At 41.6% G+C, this 19,641-nt stretch overlaps 2 protein-coding genes across 3 annotated transcripts; both read right to left on the bottom strand.

The window, feature by feature from the left end:
• Positions 1–4,243: 4,243 nt before the first annotated feature.
• Positions 4,244–8,540, bottom strand: zgc:92907 (uncharacterized protein LOC436733 homolog). 2 transcript variants are annotated; one of them, XM_064973814.1, is made up of 4 exons: positions 8,136–8,540; positions 7,826–7,988; positions 7,582–7,720; positions 4,244–7,404 (listed from the first exon to the last, which is right to left on the bottom strand). In XM_064973814.1, the coding sequence occupies exons 1-4, from the start codon at positions 8,214–8,216 to the stop codon at positions 7,293–7,295; spliced, it is 495 nt and encodes a 164-aa protein (XP_064829886.1). In that variant the 5' UTR covers positions 8,217–8,540; the 3' UTR covers positions 4,244–7,292. The 2 variants fall into 2 exon arrangements, with proteins under 2 accessions (XP_064829886.1, XP_064829887.1); XM_064973815.1 differs by having other exon boundaries at positions 7,826–7,957; positions 8,136–8,224.
• A 2,411-nt stretch (positions 8,541–10,951) lies between these two features.
• Positions 10,952–14,241, bottom strand: LOC135545865 (ras-related protein Rap-2c). The gene is made up of 3 exons (XM_064973812.1): positions 13,080–14,241; positions 12,377–12,696; positions 10,952–11,636 (listed from the first exon to the last, which is right to left on the bottom strand). Exons 1-2 carry the CDS (start codon positions 13,350–13,352, stop codon positions 12,418–12,420), a joined length of 552 nt encoding a protein of 183 aa, XP_064829884.1. The 5' UTR covers positions 13,353–14,241; the 3' UTR covers positions 10,952–11,636; positions 12,377–12,417.
• Between the last annotated feature and the right edge of the window lie 5,400 nt (positions 14,242–19,641).

The raw sequence follows: 19,641 nt of genomic DNA on the forward strand, positions 1-19,641 counted from the left end.
TAAAGTTTGGTAACAAACAGGTATTCATACCCACCAATCACAGAAGCAGAAAGTGACATCACCTGGCACTTAATTTCAAGGGACCATCTTAAAACAGAACTTAAAGCGTATTGGACATGGGAGTTTAACAATTGGATAAGAGACTTCTATTTCTATCTATAGTCATAAGATTTCTAGAATATATGTATATATGAATAATATGGCTTTTTATAGCACCCATTACAGATCAAAAACATTGTTTTATCCAGACAAGTCTGTAAAGACAAGCAAGTTATTCCACTGAAAATGTGAATAATTATTCACATTAGCAGCACCATCATAGGCACTCTTGCGTAAACAAACAAAAACTACTTCACTGGGCCTGTTGAATCTTATCTCTCCCCTCCGGTCATATTTGGTACAACAACTTTGTTCACTGTGAATCATTGACAATGATCATTGCATTTTCCACAATGCAATACAGACCCAGGACTTACCTTTGGTCTGAATGGGGATACACAAAGAGGATCAAACCCAAAAATGTACCCCTACACAATCCAGTGTATAACAGGGTCTGGTTTGGTATGATTGTGGTCACACAAGAATCCCAGGATTGTTGTTTTGATTAAGAGTTCTACGAAGGGTTCATGACGACTGTATTATTCAACACTGATGACTATTGGCTAGCTTAGACTTTGATGACTCGGGGTCCACTAGATCATATTTACACCTTCATTTATATATAAATGATTGTAAGATTGACAGGTTCTCACAGTTCCTTCTCTTCCTGCCTCAAGTCCGGCGATTGGAGCGTTCGTCGTCAGGGGCGTCAATATGTACCGCACGGCCCTGGCTCTTAGCCTTTGGGACACAGCACAAATGTTGGGCACAAAAATAAATAAAAAACACTTCTAAGACTTACAGTACCAGTCAAAAGTTTGGACACATCTACTCATTAAAGGGTTTTTCTTTAATTTGACTATTTTCTACATTGTAGAATAAGAGTGAATACCTCACAACAATGAAATAACACATACACAATCATGCAGTAACCAAAAAAGTGTTAAACTAATCAAAATATATTTTAGATTTGAGATTCTTCAAAGTAGCCACCCTTTGCCTTGATGTCATCTGTGCACACTCTTGGCATTCTCTCAACCAGCTTCCAGAGGTATTTCTTTGGAATGCATTTCAATTAACAGGTGTGCCTTGTTAAAAGTTAATTTGTGGAATGTCTTTCCTTCTTAATGTGTTTGAGCCAATCAGTTGTGTTGTGACAAGGTAGGGGTGGTATACAGAAGATAGCCCTATTTGGTAAAAGACCAAGTCCATATTATGGCAAGAAAAGCTCAAAAAAGCAATGAGAAATGACAGTCCATCATTACTTTAAGACATGAAGGTCAGTCAATCAGGAAAAGTTCAAGAATATTGAAAGTTTCTTCAAGTGCAGTCATAAACCATCAAGCGCTGATGAAACTGTCTCTCATGAGGACCACCACAGCAAAGGAAGACCCAGAGTTACCTCTGCTGCAGAGGATAAGTTAATTAGAGTTACCAGCCTCAGAAATTGCAGCCCAAATAAATGCTTCAGAGTTTAAGTAACAGACACATTTCAACATCAACTGTTCAGAGGAGACTGCGTGAATCAGGACATCATCGTTGAATTGCTGCAAAGAAATCACTACTAAAGGACACCAGAGACTTGCTTGGGCCAAGAAACACAAGCTATGGACATTAGACAAGTGGAAATCTCTCCTTTGGTCTGATGAGTCCAAATTCAAGATTTTTGGTTCCAACCGGTGTCTTTGTGAGACGCAGAGTATGTGAACGGATGATCTCTGCATGTGTGGTTCCCACTGTGAAGCATGGAGGAGGTGTGATGGTGTAATTCTGGTGAAACCGTCTGTGATTTATTTAGAATTCAAGGCACATTTAACCAGCATGGCTACCACAGCATTCTTCAATGATAAGCCATCCCATGTGGTTTGCGCTTAGTGAGACTATCAGTTGTTTTTCAACAGGACAATGACCCAACACACCTCCAGGCTGTGACAATGACCCAACACACGTCCAGGCTGTGTAAGGGCTATTTGACCAAGGAGAGTGATGGAGTGCTGCATCAGATGACCTGGCCTCCACAATCACCCGACCTCAACCCAATTGAGATGGATTGGGATGAGTTGGACCGCAGAGTGAAGGAAAAGAAGCCAACAAGTGCTCAGCATATGTGGGAACTCTTTCAAGACCGTTGGAAAAGCATTCCAGGTGAAGCTGGTTGAGAAAATGCCAAGGGTGTGCAAAGCTGTCACAAAGGCAAAGGGTGGCTACTTTGAAGAATCTAAAATATATTTTGATTTGTTTAACACTTTTTTGGTTACGACATGATTCCATGTGTTATTTCATAGTTATGATGTCTTCACTATTATTCTACAATGTAGAAAATAGGTAAAAATAAAGAAAAACCCTTGAATGAGTAGGTGTGTCCAAATTTTTGACTGGTACTGTATATATATTTTTTTCAACTTCTATATGCCCAAGTAATTGATGGAGCACAGTCTGTGTGGGTTGGGCCTGAGAGGGCACCTCCTTGGCTATGCGGTCCTCCTGAGAGTGGAGCTGTCTGAGACGAGCCCTCTCCAGACTGTCAGTCTGAGTCTGCAGGCTCTCTAAAACACAAACAAACAGGTTCAACATATATACACACACTAAGACAGAAGGTAAACAAATCCATCCTACAGAAGATACACATGAACTACTTTATGCGAATGCACACACATAATTAACAAGCAGAGTTTATAGTTACTCAGAAGTGCAGGGTCTGGGTTGGCCACTAAGGGGGTGATGGAAACATAGGCACCATCCTTTGGGTTTCCTGATAAGATAAACAAATACTTAAAAACAAAGAAGAGCCATGTATAGATAGAAACTCCTTTTGTGACAATTAGAAATAGTTTCATAGAGGCCTTGTCCACTCTAGAGGTTCTACTTTCATAGAACTCATGATTAACAGTGCAAAATGTAAGGAAGTAGTCAGCTGGCACACTCCTGAGGCTGCTGGGACAGAAAGAGCTTCAGAGCCCCGTGGTCATCACACAGATCCACCAGCTCTGCAACACACATAGATTTGTCTTAAATGTGTCTATCTGTCGCAGAGAGAACCAAGACTGGTTGAATATAACATGCTTGGTGTCCATTAGAGATGGTTGTTTGTGATTTACAGCTGATAGTCTTGCGATGGTCACACCCACTCATCAGCAAGCCCCATTAATGTCAGTGCTAATGAGAGTGGTACTAGCATCACTACTGCAGGAGGCTTCCTCTTGGCCTTGCTCTAACCCAGCGTTGAGTGTAGCAGGAGGTGTAAGCAGACACCATTGGAGTTGAGCAGTGTGAAATATTTAACGCCAGCCTCTGGTGAACCCCCCCACACACGTTTCGGCACCCCCAACCAGATCCATGATTCTCACATCAACACTCTCCATCCACATTCCCTGCTTTAGCTACAACTGTGGCACTAAACTTTGGATAGACTCAAGCCCCACCTTGCCTGTAAGAGCAATGGTCTTGGGGACCATTGGCACAGCAGCATTTCAATCAGGAAACAGTCATCATCATCCCCCAGGCCTTCATTCCACCCTCCCTGATGACCCCCCCTCTGAACCCACCCGTCTCCAGCAGGCCCATCTTAGCTCTCATGTACTGCAGCAGGAGAAACACATGGCAGTTGGTATTGGCCATTGTCTGCAAAAGGAGGATAGGATAAAAATAAGGAAATTATTTCACTGAAACACTGAAAAGATCAAATGTGAAACTAGTTGAATTCATAATATGACTTTGGTCTTACCTCTGTGTTTAATACAGATGAACATCATTCAAGAAGCTGTGAGAAACCGGAGTCCCTCGCGAGAATGAGAAGCCTAAGTTGCAAAAGATTTTTGATAAACATTCCATGGATTGGATACATGATTATGAAGTCATAATATTAATTGTGACGTTAAAGGAGATTGTTCTCTTTTCTTTTGTTGGTCTGGTCAACAATTTGCTTCTTTCATTTTGGCGCCTGCTTACTGTCTGTCTTAATCTCCGTCTGAACAGGATGTGGTGTTAGTTTTGATGCCAGAGAGCAGTCCTACTCCTGCCTATGCCAGCCTTATTACAGTGTGCTGACTAGTGTCATGAGGCGTGAAGGACAAGCTGAATCACACTTACAGACAACACAACAATCGTATCAAGACAATAGCAAATATGAACAATGAGCCAAGTCTTATAAAACAGATTTAATATACACTACATGGCTAAAAGTATGTGGACACTTGCTTGTTGAACATCTCATTCCAAAATCATGGGCATTAATAAGGAGTTGGTCCCCCCTTTGCTGCTATAACAGCCTCCACTCTTCTGGGAAGGCTTTCCACTAGACGTTGGAACATTGCTGCAGGGAGGTCGGGCACTGATGTTGGGCAATTAGGCCTGACGCGCAGTCGCGTTCTAATTCATTCCAAAGGTGTTTGATGAAGTTGAGGTCAGGGCTCTGTGCAGGCCAGTCAAGTTCTTATCAACAAACCATTTTTTATGGTCATCGTTTTGTGCATGGGGGCATTATCATGCTGAATAAGGAAAGGGCCTTCCCAAACTGTTGCCACAAAGTTGAAAGCACAGAATCGTCTAGAATGTCATTGCATGCTGTAGGGTTGATTTCCCTTCACTTGAACTAAGGGGCCTAACTCAAACCATTAAAAACAGCCCCAGACCATTATTCCTCCTCCACCAAACTTTACAGTTGGTCCTATGCTTTGGGGCAGGTAGCGTTCTTCTGGCATCCGCCAAACCCAGATTTGTCCGTCAAACTGCCAGATGGTGAAGCGTGACTCATCACGCCAGAGAACGCGTTTCCACTGCTCCAGAGTCCAATGGCAGCGAGCTTTATACCACTCCAGCTGACGCTTGGCATTGCGCATGGTGATCTTAGTCTTGTGTGCGGCTGCTCGGCCATGGAAACCCATTTCATGAAGCTACCAATGAACAGTTATTGTGCTGACTTTGGTTCCAGAGGCAATTTGTAACTCGGTAGTGAGTGTTGCAAACGAGTGCTGAAGGCGGTCCCGTTCTGTGAGCTTGTGTGGCCGACCACTTCACAGTTGACCGGGGCAGCTTTAGCAGGGCAGAAATTTGACGAACTGACTTGTTGGAAAGGTGGCATCCTATGACGGTGCCATGTTGAAAGTCACTGAGCTCTTCAGTTATGCCATTTTACTGCCAATGTCGGTCTATGGAGAATGCATGGCTGTGTACTCGATTTTATACCCTTACCAGCAATGGGTGTGGCTGAAATAACCGAATCCACTAGTTTGAGTGTGTATCCACATACTTTTGTATATATAGTGCATCAAATGATATATATTTACAATTTGTTCTGTTCAAAACAAATAATCAGCATATGATTTATAATATACTGTATCTACACTCAGTACATTGAGTACTCCAAACATTAAGAACATTTTGTCTTGCCCATTCACTCTGAATGGCACACATACATAGACAAACCACATCTCAATTGTCTCAAGGCTTAAACATCCTTCTTTAACCTGTCTCCTCTCCTTCATCTACACTGATTGAAGTGGATTTAACAAGTGACACCAATAAGCTTTCACCTGGTCAATCTATGTCATGGAAAGAGCAGATGTTCTTAATGTTTTGTATACTTAGTGTACATCCATGTTTTTCCTTCTCATTTCGAGTTGAAAATATACCCCTTACACCAGCATCCAATACCTAATCAACCTTTCTCCAACTGGTTAAAATAGAACATGGCCAGATCAGACCTTTTAACAGACAGTGATTTGAAGGCCCCAGGCACAGGGCAGTCCGAGGTTTTAGGGATCCACCGATGTGGAAATTCTGGGTCAATACATATTTGATATTTTCTTTATCAAACAATACCTATACTGAACAAAAATATAAATGCAGTGCTATGAAAGGGTGGAATTTTATGTTATTAATTTAATATCAATCAATAAATAGATTACCCTGTCTATTGTTGTCTCAGCCTGTTTTGCTTTTCCTAGAGTTTTGAATTATGCCAGCCATTATAGAGTTCTGGGCTTCTTTACCTGTGGGATCATCTGAAGGGGGAGGGGTGTTGAGGACTATTTCTGTTTGTAATAAAGCCCTTTGTGGGGAGTAACTCATTCAGCTAGGCTAGGCCTAGCTCCCCAGTTGTATCAGAAATTGGAAAGTTTGGGAAAACATAAAGGAAAATCATCAGGTATGTAGAAAAAAAATGTGTGTCCTGAGGAGCTTGTCAGTGTCGTAGAGGGAAACAAAGTAATTATTCGCTTCAGGAATGGGGTCATAATAGGATTTTTTATTGTATTTTTATTTGACCTTTATTTAACTAGGCAAGTTGGTTAAGAACAAATTATCCTTTACAATGACGGCCTACACCGGCCAAACCCTAACCCGGACGCTGCTGGGCCAATTGTGCGCCGCCCTATGGGACTCCTGATCACGGCCAGTTGTGATACAGCCCGGGATTGAACCAGTGTCTATTGTGACGCCTCTAGCACTGTGATTCAGTACCTTAGACCGCTGCGCCACTCGGGAGCCCACTGCTCAAAAGCTAGAGCCAAATTTGCAGGAAGAAAACAGAATCCACAGTGTTTGTCATAAACAGAGATGGTCACAATTGCTTAATAGCACATTATTAAAACAAAATGATGATGATGTAAGGCCCCAGGCAATTGCCTGAGTTGGTATTAGCTCTGCATACTGATAGGAAAAACTAGAAGCCAGGCACGCGAGGCCCAGACTATCCTCTGGCCAAACGCACTTCCAGTTCATCGCAAAGATTTCAGAGAGCAAACATCATAGCCATGGTGATCAACTGTACTGAGCTGATGGAGCGGAAATCACAGAAGATATATGTGGTCGTTGCAGTAGCAGAGAAATATTTTGGGGTGAGAGATTTTAGTGCAGAAGAGCTACAGGAAGTTTTGAGAGAAGGGGTTCCATCCTCCCAGACCGACAGCATGGTGTAGGATTGTTTAGGGCCAACGTAGTGGGATGGGGTGGTTGGTTTTTGGTGATCGTGTATAGGTGCTGGGTTAGATGGTGGTGCAATTTAAGATTATCTCATTCACCTTTTTTGTTTTTGTGACCAAAATTTGCAATCCCCACTCTGACCTGTGAAAGGCAGTATGCAACACAGCGTCTAGTCTGCTGGAAAGCCACATGAAGAAGAAGAAGAGCACAAAACATCTCCAGAGTCCATAAGAGAACACTGAGTTGACCTCAGAGACTGCCCTCCGTTGGAATCATTGAACACCAAGGGCCCTGTCCAGGAAATTGGCAAAATGCTTTGGTTGTCCAGGTAAGAAGGATGAGAGAACAGCAAGGTCCATTGTCTTCAGAGTCTTAGTAAGAGTGCTGTGAAATCATTTGAGAGAAAAGGGTATGTTGACCCACTGAATTTCAATCACAGTTTCAATCACAGTTTGTTTCACACAACTCTAGGACTTTATTAGCAGAACTGTACATATACAATATGTCATATTGACCAAGTGAGTCCTCATGATCAAGTTGCACATGAGGATTTACACTGACCTGGGGGTGCAGTAGAGTAGGTGTGAGTCTTGGTGTAGCTGTCTGGCCAGCTCTAGCTGGTGATTGTCCATTAGTTTGTCATTGACCACCACTAGCAGTGGCTTGTCTGCACCAAGGGTCTCCAGGCAACTACCTGCCCCTGAAAATACAAGACAAGTCATTATAATTCATCAACATCATAGACCAGCACAATGGTATGGTAGTTTACCTAGTTTGTTTCATTTCTTTAAAGATAGATACACACCAGCATGGCTGATAACCAGGTCGGCACATTTGATATTTTCAGCAATGGAATCCTTGAATCGGAAAGCCTCCAACGTGAGCTCGTGACAGCTGTCTGAATCTGGGAGAATGGAGCCTTGTCCAACCTGCAGGACTAAATGTTGATAGCCGCGGGCTTTCAACTCCTTCAAGAGAGAGATGCATAACTTTCTAAAAAAATATCTTAGTGTGAGGGTAGGACACGTCTACTCAGATTATTATTGTCTATTTTTTAAGGACAGTTGACTAGCTAGCTAACGTTAGTTTCTGTAGCTATCACATATCATACTCACTTGAACAGCTTCAGGGGAAGTAACACGTTCGATTAGGTCATCAAAGCTTGTTGTTCCTACAGTTACAAATACCCTCTTCATGGTTGCTCATGTATCAAATGTAATTTGCAGTACTTGTACATGTCCCATGTGTTTGTTTACAAATTTCAGTAGCCTGGCGTCACGTGTTTCTTTCATTTCCTTGGCATTTCCGCTAAAGAATACATCTCTCTGCCACCTACAGGTTTGGATATGAACTTGCAGTCTAGACATTTCTTTTCTTCATAAAAATAAGTGTGGCGGTGTTGATCTAATGAAGAAAGAGTAGTTTGTCTATGACCATTTTGAAAATGTCTCCAGTAGGTAGGTTTCCATTTAATTGGCGACAGATTTTCTTGCGACATAAATAAATTATGCGCATTTCCCACTAGTGGTGTTTCCACCAAACGGATTTGTTGCCGATAAACATCAGTGCATTTATTATGTTTTATTTAACCTTTTAACTAGGCGCAGGTTAAACAAATAAAAAATATACATGCGCTGATTTCTATCGGCAACAAATACGTTTGGTTGATGATATAGTGCACACAACATTTACTTTTTCGCTTAAGTTCTATGTACCGAATAAATCTATAAATGTGTTTCCATCGCATTTTCAACTCCACGGTTAGTTTTGTCAAAACAAACCTGTTGTGTTAAATAGCAAACGTAGTTTACTCTGGTCTTTGCACGTGTTTTCTGGCCAACATCTAGCATATACAGTGCGAGTAGGCTGTGCGGGTTGTTTTGTCTACTACATGATGAGATTATGGATAAAAACGATCATAATTGTATCTGGCAAACGGCAGTCAAGCATCGACCATCATGTCACCAGAACAAGACCCTCAATATATTGGAAAGCAGCATCAAACTCATTACCGTGCACTTTCACCACCCTGTGAAGTTAATCATAATTTATTTAATCTGTAACATAATAAAGTACATGGTTTCCCGAGTCGTAGTGGGAGGACCACACGTCATATCATCGCGACTCCAAATGTACTTCGAGATGATTAACTCAATATTTGCGCATAAAGGCGTTTCCACTGGTATTTCCCGCATAATTGATTTTACCGACACAAAAAGATCCCAACATGTGGAACGAACAAATTATCTGTCGGCATTTATACAATTACGCAGACACTTCCTGTCTCCATCACAGCTGTTGTGGTTTTGTTTAATACAATGACTTTAGTCGTATAAAAACTGTGGATGTAAACGTTGTTTGACATGTAAAAATACATTTTAAAAAAGCCTCCAGAGCTAGATTAGCTTTCAAATAATGTAGAGAATGCTGCCCTCTTGTGGCTGATTGTGTAACAGTATTTGGCCTTACTATATTCAACGCAAAACGTTGCAGATAGAAATATACTATATAGAACAGACTATTCTTTCTACATGACAGAAACTCATATGTTCTACCACATATTCAGAATGGCCCAACCTCAAGGCCACTCAAGTCGGGTCATTTGAATATTGAGCCAGCTCAAAATGTGCCAGTTCTCATTATGTGCAATGGAAGGACAGACAGCACCTTGCATAAAGGGATTTACATTTGATGTGAAGTAGGAAACAATATTCTATATATAGTGTGTTTCAGTCTGCAATGAAGTCTTAACCAGAAATGTAAGACCATTCGAATCAACATTCCAAACTTGTGACCACATGATCAGGTCAGTGTCCTTCAATCTTAGTATCAGATTTGTACTACATGGCAGTACTTGTGGTGAAGAGTTGAAAGTACGAGACAGAATGACCACACAGAAACCAACATAAGACTGAAATAATTTAAGGCTCTGTTAATTCAAAACTTACAACCAAAAAAAAACTCACTGTAAAGTCAAAAAAGCAAACCCAAAAGCAAGTATAAAAGAACACTTTGATGATTGGATAACAATGTAATTAGATATTAATAAATAGGTTATGAGAAACTTAAAAAATATATATATATAAAAGTTAGTTTAGGGCCAGAATTTGATCAAACCATGTAACATGAGTCATAATCCAAATGACCGAGGAACCTGTATCTAAAGCAACCACACAGCTGTAATCAGTAAACAAACATGGATCGACAGTCAATTCAATGTGAATGTCTCATGCTTAGGGGCACATTGAACTGACTTGACCACGCCCGTCAAAAAAAAAAAAATTGGGCTGCTTCTATGGCCACCATACAATTGGTTTTAGGCCCTATAAAGCGGTGTTTCCCCACTCCAGCCCTCAAGTCAACCTATCATTAAGCCTTCATTAAACATCTTTCCAACCACTCTTTTCGCGAGTAAAGTCAAACTGTATTAAAACAAAAACATCACGACAGCTGTAATGGAAACAGGAAGCGTCAGTACAATTTTTATAAATGCAGACAGACAAGTCGTTCGACTCTTTTGGGGTCGGTAAAATGTATTGTGAGAAATAGCGGTGGAAACCCATTTATGCGCAAATATTAATATAATAACCATCATATCGAAGTCAACTTGGAGTCACGCGATGATGTGGTCCTCCCACTACCACTCAGGAAACCATGCAGTTTATTAGCATACATATTAAATAATTGATGGATGTCACAGGGTGGTGAAAGTGCAAGGTGATCTTGATGTTCCTTTCCAATAAAAATCAAGGCTCTGATTCTGGTGACATGATGATCGATGCAATTTTTTTGTTTGTTTTGTTATCCATAATAATGTAAATGTAAACTAGCCTACCTGCACGGTCTCTGAGGTCTGTTAGTTAGAGTGCACGTGCCAAGACCAGAGTTGGCACATTTGCTATTTAACACAACAGTTGACAAAACTAACACGTTGAACTTTAGATTTTTATTCCATACATGAAAACGGTTGCAAAAAAGTACATTGTGTGTGTGCACTACGTCATCACGCAGTGATTTCTACCTGCAACAAGTCCGTTTATGAAAATCTGTCGCCAATTGGTCGGAAACCTAGCTAACAACTTGAAAATCAGGTGATTTGGTAAACACTGCTGTAGAGCACAGCAATCATATATTTACCACGGTTTGATTGAATTCTGTCCCGAGGCCCAAACCTGTATAATGGCTGATATCACTTCAAAATGAGATAGCAGATTTAACAAACCAATTCCAGTACAAAGTAAAACTAGGGGATATAATGACTGAGCAGCTTCAAAAAGGGACGCTGTGGTCCCGAGCAGACCACTGCTCATTTCCCCAGGACTCCAACCCCAAATGAGAAAATAGAAATCCATAGACAACCCTTCATCCTCATAAATCTGTCCAATACATTGAAATGTAGGTTTTCCCTGGGCCTAAACCATGAAGGCCAGTGAGTCTGCAGGTGAATGTGTTCCACAGTCAAGATAACAAAGGTTGGGCAGGCTCAAGACTCCCTTGAATTGGCTCATGAACAGACAAGAATCTGCCCTCTGGTAGGTAATACTGCCAGCTGGAGAGGTCAAAAGTTGTGATGGAGCTGAAGTGGTTCCTGGGGTCATAGGTCATCAAAGCAGGAACTTTACAACAATGGAAAAAGAAAAAGTACTGTGTTACTGAGAGTAGAGCAAAGACTGAAAACAATAGGTGTTGAGACACTTGTAGATATGAAGATATTACTATGTAATTAACACCTTTACAATTAAGGAAATTAGCATTTCACCAATATGTAAACTGTGAAACTCAGTTACAACGACCAATACCTCAATGTGTATGTCTGTGTGTCTGCTGTATGGGTGGGGAAGTTAGTTCTCACAGTGAAGAAAATCTGCTTCCTGTTTTGGAACATCAATTTATTATTCAGGATGTAGCATTTTCCTTTCTTTGTCCGGGATCTGCCCTCTCTTGCTCATAGGTCTCTCGTCTCTCTGAATGAACATAACCATTCACTTCCCTCACTCCTCTTTTCCGCCCCTGTGCTCACTGCTCAGACAGTTGGCTTCTTCACGCCACATTCTTTGTCTGATCTAATGATAACAGGCTAAACCAACGGTTTTATCAGTCCATGCAGCAAACCCCCTTTCCGTCTGCTTCTTCTAAGAGCTGTCATATGGTTCCCTTTGTGCCACCCCTGATCCTCTCATCTCCCTGCACATTTTTGTACATGCATTACAAACTCTTCACTGCTGCTATCCAGGACCAGACGTCTTTTGACAACCTGTGAATTCTTGCCGGTTGTCAGTGAAAAGCCGATCAGTGTGCAATATCACTTCTTAGTGTTAGTGTGTGGAAGGTGAAGTATAGTGCTTCAGCCTCTTACCTGGGAGAGAGTTGTGGAGAGGACAGTGTCCCCCTACTCCGTTACTGCACCACACAGGCCGTGCAGCACTGCTCCTGTTTCTCTGGCAGTGTGGCATAGTTCATCTGACGGACGATCTCAGCAAACAGCTCGTCCACCATGGTCTTGCTCTTGGCTGAGGTCTCGATGAAGGGGCAGCCCCACTCCTGAGCCAGGGCCCGACCGTCTGCACCTGCAACCTCCCTCTCAGACTCCAGGTCCACCTTGTTGCCCACCAGAATCAGTGGCACCTTCTCAAAGCGCTTGACCCGCACGATCTGGTCTCGCATCGGCCTGATGTCCTGGAGTTAGGGATGAATAGAAAGGAGATTATCAGGAACTGTGGGAAAACGTTTGTGCAACAACTATTGCTCCATAGCTCTTTGATGTATATCAATGAATTAAGTAGCAGCCCATTGGCCATTCTTCCAACCTGTTGAGCTTATACAATTTTGGATTTAGCCCATAGGTGTAGGGATTAAGGCTATGGCTGGATCTCTGCAAATGGCTCCTGATTTGTCAACAATGGGGTTACGACTCAAAATGATACGAAGACAACTGAGATTGCTCAGTAGGGCCCACTTAAAACATGGGTACAATGCATCTTGATAGCTGGTGATGCTAGCAAGAGCTATGCTCCTTGACATGTGGGCAGGTATTGGTAACAGGTAATAAGGGCCTTTACCTGAAAAGACTGTTGATTGACGAGACTGTAGACAAGTATGAAACCCTGGCCGTTCTTGATGTACAGGTCTCTCATGGAGGCGAACTGTTCTGTCCCTGCCGTGTCAAGGATCTCCAACACCGAAGGCGACGAGTCCACTTCAATCTCTTTCCGATAGAAGTCCTCAATTGTAGGGTCATATTTTTCGATGAACGTGCCCGTGACAAACTGGACAGTCAGCGCGGACTTGCCAACGCCTCCGCTTCCCAACACAACCACTTTGTACTCCTTCATTAGGGTGCACGAGCTTGACCTGGGCTACTTAGCTGGCTAGCTGGATTGTTTTTCCTTTGACAACATTAAATCAAGCAAACCTTGAAAGCACTCCTCTGCAAACTAACAAGTGTACCTCAGTTAAAATGTTAACACGTATGCTTAACAGTTGGAAAACATACAAGAAGTTAAAACAAACACAAATCTGGTTAAATACAGAAGTCTTGGACTGAGTAAGCTAGCTAGCAAAGTTGGCTAAATCCACAACGCCCCTCCATGCTCGCTCACGATAAGGAGCCTTATGCCAAATCCTACACAGACAGTAAATATACCTTGACTCGAATATGGGCAGTAGTTTCTTTAATCTGCCCCAAAACGGCGCATTAGATGGCTTGATTGCTAACTAGCTAAGATGCCCAATACGAGAATGATTTCCTATTGTCCCCATTTATGGAGAGCATGTGAATGTGGCTTGCTCACATACTGTTCCACATTATAAACCATACCGGTGCCGCAAAAGCGCAATGCCAACGTCTGCCACGGCGGGTCCCTGGCCTTATCCCGAGCGGGCTGCACTTAACAGCCAGATAGCGTTTAGGAACCTTGGGTTTGAGTTTAAGTCCAATGCTGTCGACAGTACACTGCTTGCTGTTTAGGATGAGAAGGTGGAAGACCTCCCACTCCCTTCCCTAATTTCGTCCTCACGGTCTCTCCCTACTGATATTGCCTCACCCTCGCGACCACCACTGAGCTGTAATATCTTGTGGAACCGAGTATGTTCACAGCTCGTATTTTCTTTACAAATCTATAAAATGAGGGAGCACCAAATATGTGGTACGAATAGTATATGTTCTAGTCCTCAGCAGGGACATTAAAACGATACCCGACATTCCAAAATGCAGGCCATAATGTAAAGGAAGGACCATGGTGGGGAATGTGCAATTTAATTGGTCCTTGAAGAGCTATTGGCATTCCCATTGGTCAAACTATAACTTCAGGCGGGACAGTAGATCGAAACATTTGAACGTTAAGAATTTGCACGTAGAAATGTGCTGCATAGAATGGAACTTTCAGGATTCAGTTTCAACATTTAGTGAGCTATTTACAGAAACTATGTTATATGTTATAGGCAATAAATAATTTGTCTGATATGTCATATATTTTGTGTGTGAATTTATAACTGTGCTCAAGCTTTTCCCAGTAGGTGGAATGGGAGACTCCAAACATTGATGTGAATTTATGTTCTCATCTGCTTTTGACCTCTTTTTCTGAATGATTTTGCTCAGGATTCTATTTTTATGAATGTAAGGTTGACCTCTGTTGATCAGAGTATCAGCCATGCCACAGAGCATAGTCAATGGGCTAGGGCACAAAACAAAACAGATAACCCAGGCAACCATAGGAGTGAAACTAACTTCGAACAGGGACACAGACACACTGCTACATTGCCTTTCTCATTTTACAATGAAAAACACTGAACAATAACAAACTACTCATGAACCATTAAGAGAGATCACCATTTAAGTGCTTTATTACAATGTAAAACAAAAATAAAATAAGTCATACATGTATTTCTATCCTTTTATTTTTACATATTGTAAATAACTGGTATGTAGCACAGTTCTCCAGCACATACAAGTGCAAGCTAAAGATCTGTAGCTGTTCATTTATTAGTAAATGTTGGGAGCTGTGACTCTATTTATTCTACTGGAAGGCTGTCCTCTCCTCTGCTTACAGTAGAAAGGCCTTGGAGCGATCCACTGAGACGCAGTGAGCATAAGAACGACAAAAGACAGGAAAACAGTGACCATGTTTCGGGCGACGAACATGCATTTCCCCACGATCAACTGATCCTAATGTTATTACATAGACAGCCAGCAGGGGGAACTCCAGACTCGCAGGTTTTTCTGCTATCATACACCCAACACTCACTAACCCAACAATACAACTATTTCCACCACTGGGCTTACTGCAGTCACTACTTCAACCTTTACTGAACTACCATGAAAAATACTTTTAGACAGCTGAAGCAAGCATACTTTTTAAAAAGTATCCTTTCTTATTGACGAGGGATTTGGCAGTGTGGTCATTGAGATTTCATACTTGGTGACACAGGGGGATTAGCTCAAATGGTAGAGCGCTCGCTTAGCATGCGAGCTGTAGTGGGATTGATCCCAGCATCCTCCAACTATTTAGTTTGGTTCAATCAGCACACATTGTTGTTGTAGCTCTGGACTGATTTAACAAATCAAAGGATGATTTAACAAATTGAATCAAGTTTGCTTGTCTGGCTCTAAAATGTGAATGCGTGTTTCTGGGGAAACCCGAGGACTGCAGTTGGGAAACACCAGTGGAAGGTAAGAGTGTGGTGGCGAGTTGAAATATTGATTCAAAATAGACCTACCAGTAGACGACGCTATTGTGGCTGTTAATAATATATAAGGCTAAGTACTGTTTTATACTCTACACTTTCAATTGTTGTGAGTTCATGACGTATTTCTCATGTAGTGTTTTAATAGGACCTCTCTTTCATATCATCTGAGATCCCCAAGGATTGGAAAGCTGCCGCAGTCATCCCCCTCTTCAAAGGGGGAGACACCCTGGACCCAAACTGTTACAGACCTATATCCATCCTGCCCTGCCTATCTAAGGTCTTCGAAAGCCAAGTCAACAAACAGGGCACTGACCATCTCGAATCACACTGTACCTTCTCCGCTGTGCAATTCTGGTTTCCAGCCAGGTCAATGGCACCAATAGCCACGCTCAAGGTACTAAACGATATCATAACGGCCATCGATAAAAGACAGTACTATGCAGCCGTCTTCATCGACCTTGCCAGAGGCTAAACAGGACAAAAATCTGTCAATCACCAATAATTATCGGCAGATCAGTAGCCTTGTTTTTTACTGATGACTGCCTTGCCTGGTTCACCAACTACTTTACAGTACAGAGTGCAGTGTGACCAATCGGAGGGCATGCTGTCTCAGTCCTCTTAGGCAGTCTCTATGGGTCAACAGGGTTCCAAATTACTCATGAACCATTAAGAGGGATCTCTTATAATCAATGATGTTGCTCTTGCTGCAAAAAGAGCAAGATCCCTGATCCACCACTATCTCTAGATTTACACATTCTAAAATAATTCCGGCCCGTCCTTGGACACTGTGCTATCTAACCTCCAAACAAGCTTCAATGCCATACAACACTCCTTCCGTGGCCTCCAACTGCTCTTAAACGCTTTGGAAGTAAAACCAAATGTACCAGATCTTTTCAACCATTGAGCTGCCTGCACCTGCTTTGAGATTCTGTGTATCATGAAACCCTGGATGGTTCCAACCTATTATGTTCTATACAGTACTTAGGTGTCTGGCTAATGGACTGCGATATAAACTCTTTGCACCAGACTTAGTCATATCAAACATCTCCAATGAAAATCAAATCCAGAATCGGCTTTCTATTCCGCAACAAAGCCTTTCACTATGTCGCCAAACTTAAATTAAAACTGACTATTATGTGATCCTCGACTTGGGCTAATCATCTAAAAGTAGCTTCACAACACTCTACTCAGCAAACTGGATCTTTATTTAGTGCTGTCATTTGTCACTAAATGTTGGGAGCTGTGACACCCACCACTGTGACTTGTATGCTCTAGTCGGCTGGCCCTCGCTACATATTCGTCGCCAGAAAAGACGCAGTGAGCATAAGAACGACACTGGTTCCAGGTCATCTAAAAGACAGTCCATGCTTTTCTGTAAAATACAACTTCCACCACTGCTTACTCAACCTTCACTGAACTGATGAAAACCCACTTTTAGACAGCTGAAGCCAGCATAATGTATCTCACTGATCATCCCTAAATCCTCCAACTATTCAGTTTGGTTCAATCAGCACACATTGTTGTCTGAAGCCTGGACACGAACCCAACAATACAACTATTTCCACCACTGGGTTTATCTCCAGTCACTAACTTCAAACATCTGAACTGAGCATGAAAACCTTTTAGACAGCTGAAGCTGTACATAGTCTTATTTAAATGCCCACCCAATTTTACCTACCTCATCTCCAGTGACTGTTTTTATTTATTTCCTTTTTCTGCTGTTTTAGCACATCAATATCGCTACCATGCGAGAGGTACATGACCATCTGAAATCATTTATCAGCACACAGTGTTAATCTGAAAATTTGTAATTATTTGCCTACCACCTCATGCCTTTTGCACACAATGTATATAGACACTTTTTTTCTAATGGATTTAACTGGATGTTATTGACTTGTTTAGTTTACACAATGTGTAACTCTGTGTTGTCTGTTCAAAATAGCCTATGACTTTATCTTGGCTGGTAATAATATATTAGGCTAACTACTGTTTTATAGCTCTGCACTTTCAATTGGTGAAATAAAAAATAAATAAATAAATGATAATTTAGGGACAGTTCAAAAAATTACTGGGTGAGTGGGGGCTTGTAGCTCTCAAACTCTAGGGGTGTTTTTCCAAACATACTACCATGCTCCACACTCATGCTCCGATTGTATTCTCCACACCGTTCTCTTGAGTACGTTATTGTGTGGACGCGAGTGAGGAGAATGCATAAAGCAATACATTTAAGAAGCACTCGCACTCCCCCTACTGTATTACCTCACGCTTCACCACCCCATTCACTGAACCTCCTTCCAGCCAGGACAATGGCAACAATAGACGAATCAAGATATACACAAAGCAAACGTTTGACTTCACAATTATCAGCTAGATATGTGAATCGTAACAATTTAGCTAGCCAGATAGCTAAACAGGACAAAAATGACGTAAAACGAATAATATGTAAGATAGATGTCAATTCTTCATGGTTACATTAGCTAGCTAACAATGCGTTGTGGCTCTCTGGCTAGTTAACAGTACTAGTAGCTAGCCAGTCAGCCCTATTGACTAATTATGGGCTTGCGATCTCAGGTACTTAGGCAGGTAACGTTCAACATGCCGAACAATACCAAATTACTCATGAACCATTAAGAGGGATCCCCATTTAAGTGCTTTATTAAAAGGTAAAACAAAAAGAGCAAGAGTCATACATATATTTCTATCTCTATATTTATACATATTGAAAATAATTGGTATGTAGCACAGTTCTCTAGCACATACAAGTGCAAGCTAAGTATCTGAAGTGAACTGCCTTACTGCCTCAACTCCTCTCTAACTACAGACTCCATCACTCTCCATCTTATTATTATCATCTGAAGCTTTGGAAGCCATCGGCCAAGTATGTACCAGATCACCTTGAGTTTATTTGAGTTTTTAAAGCTACTTTGAGATTCTGTGTGTAATGAAAAGTGCTATATAGAATAAATCATTATTATTATTATTTATCCTACAGGGGAGGAGGAGCCCTTGTCATAATGGCTTTGCGATATGATGGATAGCCTTCTTTTTGCTACTAAACAGGTCCTAATATCTTAGTCTGTGTGCCAGTTCATTCTCTCTTTTGCCTTTGTTGTGGCAAGCAGAAACACACTGGAATTGAGGAAATCCCACCAAACCACCAAATTATTACTTAAATTAAAGGGACAAATTATGTGGTCGCTTGGGCTAATGCAAAAATCCCCTTTGGTTATCACATGTAGGCACATGTGTAGTTTATGAGACAGATCTTTGATTTAGTAGCTGTTCATTTGTTAGTAAATGTTGGGAGCTGTGACTCTTATTTATTCTACTGGAAGGCTGTCCTCTCCTCTGCTTACAGTAGAAAGGCCTTGGAGCGATCCACTGAGACGCAGTGAGCATAAGAACGACAAAAGACAGGAAAACAGTGACCATGTTTCGGGCGACAAACATGCATTTCCCCACGATCAACTGATCCTAATGTTATTCCACAGACAGCCAGCAGGGGAACTCCAGACTCAGGTTTTTCTGCTATCATACACCCAAAACTCACTAACCCAACAATACAACTATTTCCACCACTGGGCTTACTGCAGTCGCTACTTCAACCTTTACTGAACTGCCATGATAAATACTTTTAGACAGCTGAAGCAAGCATAATTTTAGGTAGCGGGATCGATACCCACATCCTCCAACTATTAAGTTTGGTTCAATCAGCACACATTGTTGTTGAAGCTCTGGACACGAACCCAACAATACAACTATTTCCACCACTGGGTTTACTGCAGTCACTACTTCAACCTTTACTGAACTGCCATGAAAAATACTTTTAGACAGCTGAAGCAAGCATACTTTTTTTTTTTTAAAAGTGTCCTTTCTTATCGACGAGGGATTTGGCAGTGAGGTCATTAAGATTTCCTACTTCTTGTTGTATGCGCA

The sequence above is a fragment of the Oncorhynchus masou genome, chromosome 9 (assembly GCF_036934945.1).
Source record: "Oncorhynchus masou masou isolate Uvic2021 chromosome 9, UVic_Omas_1.1, whole genome shotgun sequence".
NCBI lineage: Eukaryota > Metazoa > Chordata > Actinopteri > Salmoniformes > Salmonidae > Oncorhynchus > Oncorhynchus masou.

Coding starts and splice junctions, on each gene's coding strand:
- zgc:92907 (XM_064973814.1), bottom strand. CDS start 8,216: ATGAAGAGGGTATTTGTAACTGTAGGAACAACAAGCTTTGATGACCTA. Junction 7,721..7,825: donor CCTGGTTATCAGCCATGCTG/GTGTGTATCTAT, acceptor TTGTATTTTCAG/GGGCAGGTAGTTGCCTGGAG. Junction 7,405..7,581: donor CTACTCTACTGCACCCCCAG/GTCAGTGTAAAT, acceptor ATGATTTCACAG/CACTCTTACTAAGACTCTGA.
- LOC135545865 (XM_064973812.1), bottom strand. CDS start 13,352: ATGAAGGAGTACAAAGTGGTTGTGTTGGGAAGCGGAGGCGTTGGCAAG. Junction 12,697..13,079: donor TCAATCAACAGTCTTTTCAG/GTAAAGGCCCTT, acceptor CCCTAACTCCAG/GACATCAGGCCGATGCGAGA.